At 34.7% G+C, this 12,336-nt stretch overlaps 1 protein-coding gene across 1 annotated transcript in view; it reads right to left on the bottom strand.

Moving 5' to 3' along the window:
* Positions 1-1,948: 1,948 nt before the first annotated feature.
* The window catches only part of nol10 (nucleolar protein 10), a 74,673-nt gene continuing 64,285 nt past the window's right edge, over positions 1,949-12,336 (bottom strand). Inside the window, exons 20-21 of the mRNA XM_039748898.1 lie at positions 7,345-7,447; positions 1,949-2,328 (exon numbers count right to left, since the gene is read on the bottom strand). Coding sequence (XP_039604832.1) covers positions 2,191-2,328; positions 7,345-7,447 — 241 coding nt within the window. The 3' untranslated portion in view covers positions 1,949-2,190. The remainder of the gene's footprint in view (positions 2,329-7,344; positions 7,448-12,336) is intronic.

The raw sequence follows: 12,336 nt of genomic DNA on the forward strand, positions 1-12,336 counted from the left end.
GATTTTCACCTATCACGGGGGGTCTGGAACGCAACCCCCGCGATCGAGGAGGGATTACTGAAATACATCTTTTTCATATAATATAAAAAATGAATTGAAAAATATTCTAAACACATTAAGATAAAGACCCGTTTTAATTAGATTTGATATAGTTTACTCTTTTAAACATTTGCAGTACTGTTCTTTGTGCCCTGTCACAACCTAGAGGTCTTCAGTACAGGATGTCAATAGTTTTTGACTCTACAAGGGCAAAAATTCAACAGTTGAACTTAACTGTCTATTATCAGTGTCCACAAATGTACAAGTCCACACAGGGCATTGCATTATGGTTAACATTCCTATACGAATAAAGATGCAAAGTTAAAATATACTGTCTTAGAGCTAGCTTTTTATAAGCTAGAAAATCAAAAGCATCTTTATTTTCACCTATACTATACAGCTAACAACTGGATAAATAGATAATAAGGAGAATTTTTTTCAGGGAAGAATGCATTCAAAAAAGAGTACTTTTATGTAGAAACCAACAGAAGGGCTTTCTTAAATGCTCGTTATTTCCAACGTGTGTTTTTACAGCAAACTTAAGCATAAATATCTAAATCACCTGGATCAAAATCTTCACTGTTCAGTGCAGGAAATTAGTATGTAAAAATGCTGTCAAATATGTACAAATGGTACATGACAAATGCCACAACATGCATTCCCCACCCAGAGCTTACCAATTAATAAAAAAATGTTTTTTACGTAGATAGAGGCAGCAATACAGCACTGCAGTCTGTTTTCAGGTTTTTTGTTTGTAAAAAGCCATAGTAAATTTGCCGTGTACAAGTGCTATGGGAATTCTCTGAATTACTAAGTATTATGACTCAGTTTCCCACATTTTTTGTGCTCATCTGAATTTCCAATCATTATTTAGGACAAAAACGGACTCAATTTCTCAGTTGCTGCTAAATCCACACAAACAGCAAGTGAAGAGTAGCAAATACAATGCACCCGAAAAAAACGGCACAGGCTCTAACTTATAGAATGATGTGATATAAGTACAGTTTTGTATTGCCTCATCTGTAATCTAAAATATTTGTGAGAGTTGGAAATAAGTTTCAATAGTTTAAGGGAAAAAAAGAAAAAAGAAAACCAACCTGTTAAGAAGAACAATGAGAAGACTCTTCACAGTAAGCCAGTGTAAGAAGTTGTAATGCTGGTATTTCACTGGTGTGATTCTCCATCTGGCAGTTGTTTTAGGAACTGCAAGGAACTTTAAAAAGAACACTTAAAAAATACGGTTTTATACTGCAATTAGGAAAGATGTAGTAAGAAGCAAGTCTTCGGATGTGGACTACCTAATGGAAATGCATGGATATTTAATATAAACCAATTTTTAATACAATTGTAAAATTCGTATTACATTTTAAATTTCTCTGAAAATCTATTAATTTTAGTTACCTTAGATGTGATGGTTGAAAATCTTAATTACAATTAGAAGTTTACACACTTTTCAGGTGGCTTTGTTTAGAAAAAGTATAAAAAGTATGAAACAAGCTAAAGTAATGTATGCATTCAGTTGCTAAGTTTTCATGCTGTGGACATTTTAACCTGTATTATTTGCCGGTGGGCATTTTTACCAGTAGTATTTGACATTCCAAATTACAAAATGAACATCTGTTTTTTACATATAACATTTTGTGTAGGCACTAAGCCTCATATTATATGTGGTTACACTTTGATAATTCTTTCAGACACTGTAATTTGAACATGATGTATATTTTTAAAGAAAGCATTCAACAACCATAAAATTGATTAATGGGAACAAGATAATCATCTTGGAATCTTCATTACCATGTGTTCAAATAAGTTTTTCATTTATTAAGACCATATTCAGTAATGTACAATACAATAATAAAAAGTAGCTAACTACAAGAATATTAACAAAAACAAGTATATACAAGTTTTTTTTTTTTAAAAAAAACCTGTATTTATTTATTAATACAATTATTCTCTGAAAATTACCAGGATCACTAAAGAGATCCAAACATAGCTGTTGTGTCTACTTATTTTCAAGGTCTACTAGTAACTTGAAATGAAGAACTTTCAGCAGTTTAAAATGACAATTCCTTCACATATCTCCTGCCAAAAGCATGTGGATTTTCTGTGAGGGCTGCAGTGCCCCTCTTAACTGTTTATATGTGGTTTGATTTAAAATGGTCTTCTGCCTCTGCCTCTGCCTCTGCCTCTGAAAGGTTTGCTTTGTAAATGGCCAGCAGCACGTCTCAGTTTCTTTCTCTCCAGCTGGTGCTGTCGCTCTGCATCAAGTTGCTTTTGTTGCTGATCAGACTAAATACAAGGAAAGTAACGGTCATTAATTATATAAAACAGCACATGACTAAAAAGTAAACTAATGATTTTAGATCAGGAAGGCTGATCAGTTTTACAGTTACTAGAAGAAAGAAATGTACAGAATATACTGCAACCCTCACCAGAAAAAGTGGACTGAGAAAAGAGAGATGCAGAATACTGTATAAGGTCACAAAATCAAATATATAATGTAAAATAAAATATGCAGCTGCTTAGACTGGCTAACAACTGACTGACAAAGAATTTAATAAATCCAATGAGAACAAGCATTACTAAGAATGTATTCTATTTACTGTGCTATCTCTCAATGTTATTAGCCTCATTTGTTAAAATATATTCCACTTCAAGTGTTTTTGCTCAAATGTCACTTTGCGTTTAGCCTTTTGCTTGCTTGCTTACTGTGTCTCCAAGCTAAAAGCTACTTTGAACAGATTAAGCAAAATTATTATGATCTATGGCTGCCAACTGAATTAACGCTGAATTCCATGCATCTATCCCTCCATTTTCTTAACCTGCCTATACAGCAGAGAAGCTGGAGCCTATTCCAGCAATCACTGGGCACAAGGTAGGAAAACCACCTGGACAAGGCACCAGTCCAAACAGTGAATTAGTTTTAATGTATTTAGAGTGAAAGTTGGCAAAAACCCCAATGTCATTTAAACCCTGTAGATACAAAATCACTTCCGATTACTTATCAGTTCCTGCGATATCTCCGACAAGCTATTGTGAAGCCGGTCTTTCTTTATATTTTACTGGCGATATCTCTGAATACTTACTGCCTGTATTTACTTGTTTAAAATATTGCCCTTTTTATTATTAGTTATACTCAGAAATAATCCTCTTGAACACAAGTTCAGGTCAACCTTTGACCCAATTAGTTGTCCCGTGTCAAAGTGCAGGCCAAAAATCTTGGTCCTCTTAGATACCTGAAACTACACCGGCTGTTCTAAGTGCTGGATTCTTTCATATCCAGGAGTTTTAATTGTTACTTGAATGTTTTGTGACTGGTAAGAACAACGGTCATTTTAAAGGAAGAGCTATTAAGGTAATTTCCAGTATTACTTATGTCATTCTCTTCAGGGAGCTATTTTTGTTTGTTCTATGCTAGCCTTAAGGAAGCCTTTAGAATGCTAGCATAATTATACCAATGATGTATAATGTTCTCATCAACCTGTATGGCAATTAGGAATGAGATTCAGTTTAGAATTATTCTTTTTCCTATAATCATAATGAATGAGTTTCTCATAAACTAACTTAAATGGGTATAAAAGTTTTTGAAACACTGTAAAAATAAAAGAACCAGAAACAGCATTCATTTACAACCATAGGCTTTACTAAGAAAGTTTGAAATACTGTTTTCTGTATATGACAATAAAACTTGAAAAAAAAAAAAAAAAAGAAGAAATTAATGCATTTTGAGACATTTTGCTCCTTCCAGGTCACTGTTACTTCTCTGGTAATTTTCTTTCTACCTATAGGTAGGACTTTGCACTTCTCTTTAAAAAGTGTATTTTTAAGATGTTTGCCTCCTCTGAAGAACATCCAGGTCTTTTCTGTTTTCCCAGTATTTGTATATATTTATACATATAATACAAATATATACAAATATAATATGTATTATACTTACATACTGTATAATTTGTATTTGAAGAACTTCACAGATGACCTTACATTATGTAGTGCATTCTCCACTTTGTATTTGTAGTTTGTCTCTGACCTATCAACCAGTCTGAAATCCAGTTTTGTAAGCTAACTCTGATGCTAATGGGCTATAAATCTAGAATTCCCCTTTGGGGTAGAACTCTATTAAAAGCATTCTGAAAGTCTAAGCAAATTATATTGCATGCTTTGCTTTTGACTTGTATTCCAACTTACTTATCATACTGTACACCTAGTGTTGCAAGCACATTTGACTCTTCAATTTTAAGATTTGTTTCTACATCTGCCTTTCTATTCATTCAATCATTATTTTTTTTAATAAATCATTGGGTAAAATATTTATTTATTTCATTTGCTATCTGAGGCACATTTTGAAAGATTTATTTCCCAAGATACTCTTTACTCTTTCTGTAGGTTTACGTTGTTATTTTTTTTATTTTGCTTTAAATTTTTTTAGTTATACATTTTTATGGAATTTTCCATCAATTCATTCTGTTCTGTTTTCCCTTTTTTGAAGTATATTTTCAGCTTGGGATAGAAGAGAATGGAAGTGTGTAAAGGTCCAGGAAAAAAAAGTGTATATATATATATATTAAAAAAAAAAAAAAATAAAAAAAAAAAAGACAGGAGCAGAGGCAACAGACCAAAAAGAAAACACCAGAAGACGCTCTATGAAGTTATGGAGCAATGTTCCTTGGACACTTGATAGGCCAAGATGACAGTTGTGTTATATAGTCAAGCCCATGGCATGATACTTGCAGGGAGTAAGGTATTAATAATGTACATTTTTAAACCGGACATGCTGATGGTTCAGATTTATAGGCAGTATGGAGATGTAATTAAAAAATAAATTTACATGAAAGATGTGATGCTGAAGGAAGGTCACACTTCCAAACAAAGAATATTGGCAAGGTGGGCTTATAGGATACCTTACACAGAACAATGGACAAAGCAGCCATTGAATACAAATATGGAGATACTAAGCGAGAGAAATTATACCAGGAATGAGAAGAAAGGTAAGAAAATACTAGACCACCACTAACATTAAAAACTGACATGAACAAAGGGGGGCAGGGGGGGAGGTGTAATGAAGAAGGGACAAAGAAAGTGAATTTCAGTGAAAGTAACACCTGTAACTTGTTATCACCACAAAATTTCCCAAATGTCATAACAACTTGACATGTTCAGGGAAGAAAGCAGATTCAATCCCAACCAATAAAAGAAAACAGAAACCAGAGGTCTAGTCAGTTCAAAATTAAAAAGAAATCAAACGCTCCTAGAGGTATATAAAGGTATATAAACTCTACCAGTAGCATTGTACTGGTAAAACAAACAATGGATTATATCCATTTAAATAATTGCTGTTCTGGAGTGAAACTACAAAGAGAAAAGAGATAAAACCAGAAGATAAGATCTTCCTTAACACTATTACTAGTACCCAAAAGTAATTTGGAAGCTATGCTATCGTGTAACCTGAAAATTTCTCCAAAACCGAATAAACTAAGAACTCAGTGGGTATCAGTGGCACTGGCAATAAAAGGTACTGTAGGTATATTTAATAATGAAAGCCATATGTTGTAACAACAGTGATGGAATAACCAAAGTGAAAGCAAGGGAACCTGAGTTCAATAGTCAACTTTCAGATTCAAAAATAGCAATGTGCTTTCTTCTTCCCACATACCAACTGCTTGCCTTTACATACTGTAGGTACTGAAGAGCTGTGAGAGTTGGAAAATGTAGTCCATACATGTACATTCCAGAAAAAGGCTTCTGATCTCATAACCTGGGGATTATTGTGAAAGGTAATACAGATGAACTAGGTTATGAGGCTACTGTTTCCTTGCGGTTTGTGATTCTTATGAAGGAGATATCAAGCCTCAGTTGAAGCTCTGAGGGAATCCACATTGGGAATGTGTGGCTCTCATCACTGCCACTTATGATGAAGTTTGCAAGTGCCCAGAAATTCCCCAAAAGGGGGAGCTACAGATCAGGGAAGTCAGTTTGGCTTTCTCAGCAAAATAACACCAGTGCAAACGAATGGAAGGATCAGAATGAAACCACCTTTTTGTGCTTTCTATGAGACTTAATCATGGATATTGACTTAAGCTAATATAGTTAAATTTGGTCTTGATTGAAATGTGGTGTTTACTCAAGAATGTTAGGACGTTAGGGACGTGTCAGAAACAGCAAACATTAGTACAATGAAAATAAAATGTAAAAGGTTCCTCTGTACTAGAAAAGGGAGAATTACTTTAAGTGCAAATGTAAGGATACCCATATACAACATATTTATTAAAAAAAACTGACCAACAGGTGCTTTAAAAACAGATATATGGACAATTCTGAGAATTAGGACAGTGGTCCCATTAACCCTTAACTACTCGTGCTGGTGTATTTTGTACACCAAGCTAGTATTTTTGTCCAACTTCTTTTTACTTGAACCTACTTGGCAGCATCCACCATCTATCCTTGGCTTGATTCACTACAAGTACAATGTCACAATGGTTTCCCTTCAGTGTGCCCTCAGCCGGTTTTATAAGTGGATGCAGTTGCAAGTTCCATACGGTGCATTTGGTACACCGCGCAAAGACATTGAATAACTCAAGTGAAATGTGATATATGTGCAAATCCTGCAGTGGATTAAAGTATGATCAGTGAATAATGAGCACTGGACAAGTGGATCAGGTTTATTTTAAGAAAGTCCTAGACTATGTCATACTATTCAGTAAAATTATATTAAATTACATTAAAACCATGTACAATTTAAAATTATTGCAATATTTTATATTGCAACCTCACAGCGTGCATAAATATATAGCCATTTTAACACTGGTGCATAAAGTACACCACGTGAGTACTTATGAGTTGAGAAATGGTGTGAGTAGTTAAGGGTTAACACTCTGATTTTTACCTACCCTTTCCCATGAACTTACAAGACCTGCTTGTATCATTAACATTAAAACAAAAACTATATTGAACAAAACCTTTTATTCATATTTCTATAGCTAAATTAGTAAAAATGCAAGGAAGAATGGCTTTGTTAAAAGCACCCACCACGGAAAGAATGCTTTAGACATAATAAGCGAAGTAGAGCATTTCATGTCAATAGACAAAGTTAATAAAATGGCATTGAAGTAATTACTTCCCACTTCTATTGCTTGCTTAATTTAACTCTTTAAAAAAAAACCTAAAGACAGACTTTGATGGATTCACAAATAAAGACAACTGCACCAAACTATATTTGTTATTATCCATGATAAAAACTTGTTAATCATTAACTATTGGTGTCACTTATTGAATGACATCTCTTTAAAAAGTGATATACTGAAAACTTACCTTTTTCAAACTGAATGTCAGCTGCTTGCTTCCAACAGTTGTATCTGAAACATTTAACATTCCTGATTTCTCATCCAGCTTTAGACGATCTTCTAGAGTTGTCCTGTATGAAACAATGTTTTAAGTTCAGCTTGCTTCAAGTATGTATTACATGTAAACAGTACCTTGCAAAAGTATTCTATAATTTTACTGAGTAACAAATCCTACACTGAAATTTAATTCTCTGTAATATTTTTTTTTACTTCAAAACACAAAAACTCGTAAGTATTCAATTTCTACACTTTATATTTTGTTTAGCCATTTTTTACAGAAATAACAGTGTTAAGTCTTTTGGGGAAAAGTGTCTATCAGTTTTTACACAATAACTAATCAAATTCCTATCAACATACAGGAAGCACTAGATTCTTCAATTAAATACAAATAGCCAAGAAACATCGTTAAGGATTAAATATTTTTTTCCAGTAAAAACACATAAAAATAAATAATACAGTCAGGCATTATAGTATTAAATTGTTTCTTTTTAATATGCATGTAGAGTGGGATGATGCCTTCATGCTCAGAATGCCATTGGAAATATGCTAGTAAACTGAAGAGCCATTCAAATACCAAGCAAACAAGTAAATAAACCTTTCAAAATAAATCAGTAAACTAAACACCAAACAAATTGTTAAGTGAATTGTGACACAGTCAAGGCCCCTGCATGCAGAATCACAAGTGATGCAAATCTGCTGAATTGTTCACCTTAAACTAATATAGAAAATGCTTAAATAAGATTTCTTAGTCCTGCTTTTTTTCAGAACATGTACCAGCTTTGGAAAAACTAGGGGCATGGGAGTAAAGTAGTTGAGAAACGCATTGTTAATCTCTATAATACTGTATATTAAAGAAAAAGAGAGACAAAGATTAGGATCATTTTAACAATGAACCAAATTATTCAAATCACAGGAAAACAAAATAATAACTAAGTTGGAAGTTTCAGCACATCAGACGGCTTTTAAACTTTATAGTATATGATCACTTCTATAATTTCTATAATCCTCACTATATTTTATACTAATATTAATCCCTGCAATCTGTGCCTTAAAAGATATAATTGAATGCCTTACTGCATAGAAGACAGAAAACAAAGATCTCAGGAATACTTCTAGATTATCAATTCATTCTACAATTCTTATATATAAATATTTCTTATATCTTAATATATGTCTTAACAATTGCAATTCTTTCATATCTACATGTGATTTGGAGTGTTCAGTAACAACACAAATGAATGAGAAAATCAGCATCAGGAAACATGCAAGTTTTTATGTTAGAGCATACAGGCCACTGGCTCAAATACCAGAACCTACACAGTTGTCTGAACCTTACCTAAAATCATTGAAATTGCACACAAAATGCTTTAATTTTACTTGTTCTGGGAAACAAATAATGGTGATTGGCCATATTTTCTTTAAATATAGGATTAGAGCCATTAATTTTAGGTAAAACCTTTGGGAATGTTTTAAAGCACTAGATTTTTAATGTTATTTTTATGGATACTTCTCATTCTTTCATCTATACTAATAAAAGGCAAAGCCCTCACTGACTCACTCATCAATAATTCTCCAACTTCCTGTGTAGGTAGAAGGCTGAAATTTGGCAGGCTCATTCCTTACAGCTTACTTACAAAAGTTGGGCAGGTTTCATTTCGAAATTCTACGCGTAATGGTCATAACTGGAACCTATTTTTTCGTCCATATACTATAATAGACTTCTGCTCGATGCCCGTGGGAGGCGGAGTTATGCCTCCCACGTAATTTAGTGCCTGCCCATATAAGGCCATTCGTCAGCGGCAATCCAATAGAAACACTGCCGCTAAATATTGGATGAAGGACTGTGCTTATGCAGAGGAAGATGAGATGGTCAGGGTGGTGTTTGGCACAAACTCGGTGAAACTGCGAGAGAAAATTTTAAGTGCCGGGTCTTAGCTAACATCGCACGAGATGGCACCAGCACAGCTGGAAACCCTTCGATGCATGTACACCGAGCGGCTCACGTGAAATGACGCAGTGCACAGACAAATTCAACAGTTCCAAAGAGTGCTGAACAAAAACCGAATTACACAATTGAGAAGGCAGCAAAAAAATATGAAGCGTGTGATACATACAAGCATATTCATAAGTGCAGCTACTGCGGAAACAAAGCACACGGTGGAAAAAGTCAATGTCCCGCTAAAGGAACACAGTGTAAAAAAAAAAAAACCCGTGCATGCAGTGTCACATCTCAGATAAAGAGGAAGACGAGCTGTTTATTGATGCAGTAAGAAACTAATCGATGAATGAAACCTGTTATCTTTACAACGATTGACAAACATGGAATGTAACTTGAACACAACACATCCTACAAATACGAACCTGATTGAAAGAAATAATGATAATCAAATCCTTGATGACAGCAACACTCATAACACTCACAAAACAATTACTGTATATTGACAATCATGTTACGTTATTTTTAAAATGTTCTCTTTTCTTTTCATAACTTCTTTAACACACTACTTCTCAAGTTGAGATATATATATATATATATATATATATATATATATATATATATATATATATATATATATATATATATATATATATACCCTGATCTAAATACGCTTAAATAGACGAACCACATGTCGTGGCGCAATGGTAGAGGCTTCGCCTCTAGCGCCGACCTCCGAGGTTCAATTCCTGAGAGGAGGTACACCGAGTATGTACGCACGCTTCCCGATTCATTTTACCCTCGCATGCCCTTGGTTTGAGACGTATGAAAAAATATGCGGTTTACGCAGAAAGACAGATCACCAATTGAAGCTTTATGAATAAGGAATACTTTATCAATGATTGTTTTGGTAAAAAAGTAAGAGCGAGGGGAGGGTGACTTATTGAGGCACGCAGGCAAAACCACAATAGCACGCGGGCTCGATGTACTGTAGTGCGCGTCAACTCGATCTGAATTGCGCGATCACATTCGAAAAAATATATCTTTTTAAGTTCTATTTAGTCCATATGTGTCAAACTCAAGGCCCGCGGGCCACATCCGGCCCGGCGTGTAATTATATCCGGCCCGCAAGATCATATTATTGTTATTAATGGCCCGGGGATATGAAGCGCTGGTAACACAATAAACTAGATACCATAATGCAGCACTTCAGCTGCCTTGCCGAACACTTACCGCGTTAATCAAGTCTAGCTTATGATGCTGCAAGTTATTGCGAAGCTAGCCCACACGATGCCGAAGAGAAAACTTGATTCTGAAAATAAAGCCTTTAAAAACCGATGGGAGGCTGAGTATATGTTTACTGACATTGCCGGTAAACCCGTGTGTCTCATTTGTGGAGCTAATGTGGCTGTAATTACAGAATTTAATCTAAGACAGCACTATGACACAAAACATCAGGATAACCTGAAAGACCTGAATGCAATGCACAAGATACAGAAAGCAGAAGAGTTAAAGAAGAATCTGACACTTCAGCTGACGTTTTTACCCGTGCAAAATCACAAAGTGATTTCAAGTGAAGCTGCTTTTATGGGAAACACAAATGCACCAGTGCAACTTGCCCCACTTTCCCTGATGCCAAGTAATGTTGAACCAAGTCGGCACAACGGTGTTCCCAAATACGCACTTTGCTCATAAACTGAGCGCACTGCGCACTGAGTTCGCACAGCGCTTTGGTGACTTTGAAGAACAAAAAAGAATTTTGAGTTGTTTCGCAACCCATTTGCCGTCGATGTGGAAACTGCACTTGTGCAGATTCAGATGGAGGTGATTGAGCTGCAGTGTAATGGCACACTGAAGGCAAAGTACGATACTGCACGGCCTGCACAGTTTATTCACTCCATTTCCGCAGAAATGCTCCAGCTCCGTCTACATGCGGCTCGAACCTTGTGCATGTTTGGTAGCACATATCTGTGTGAGAAGCTCTTCTCAGTCATGAAGACTAACAAAACAGCACACAGGAGTCGCCTCACTGATGAGCACCTGCAGTCCATCCTGAGAATCTCCACAACACAGAACCTCACACCAAACATAAACGAACTTGTTGCCAAAAAAAGATGCCAGGCGTCCAGCTCTGATAAAACGACATATTAGCAAAGACAACTGAATGATTTGATTTGTTATTGCTGAAAAGCACAAATTTTATTTATATTTCCATGTTTTGCTATGCAGCATGTTCATATTTGAATTTGTATAATTTTGACAGGATATATTTTTATGGAGAGCAAAATATTTTGGGATATTTAAAATTTAAGTTTATTTTTTATATAAAATTACATAAGAGTAAAGAAATTTGAATGTTTGTTCTTTTAACGTTTACTTTATTTCTGACTTGTATAATTTAGACAGAATATATTTTTATGGAGAGAAAAATATAAGTTATTTAAGGTTTGAGTTGATTTATTCCGGAATAATATAAGTTGTTTTAAAAGTTTTAAAAGTTTAGTTTTAGTGTGTTCAATAACTGTTTATCCTGTTCGGCCCGCAACCTAAAGTGTGTTTTGGATTGTGGCCCCCTGTGCAATGGAGTGTGACACCCCTGATTTAGTCGACACAAATATCTTTTGGTTGGAATGTAATGCGAATTTACTCTTTACATTTGTATGGTGAAGAAAAATGTATGCAATTATGCCTACATTTAACTTCCATTCCTACCAAAGATATTTCTGTCGACTAAATAAAAATTCCTTCTATTTAAAATTTAAACAGAACTTGAACAGATATGATAGTTCATAATATCCACGCAGACTTGCACGTAAGAGCGGGAGTCATCCGTTTTAACAAACAGCGTATCGCACCGATACGAAATAGCCTGCCCATTTAATTATTTAGGAATGGATAAACAAATAAAGATTTTGTACAAATAATGTTTTTCATTTTTCTTCCTTGATGGATTCTGCCACCACCAGCAACAGTTATATATGTGTGCGTGTGTATATGTATATATGTAAATATGTATGTATATGT

This window comes from Polypterus senegalus, chromosome 3, assembly GCF_016835505.1.
Source record: "Polypterus senegalus isolate Bchr_013 chromosome 3, ASM1683550v1, whole genome shotgun sequence".
NCBI classification, from domain to species: Eukaryota; Metazoa; Chordata; class Cladistia; order Polypteriformes; family Polypteridae; genus Polypterus; species Polypterus senegalus.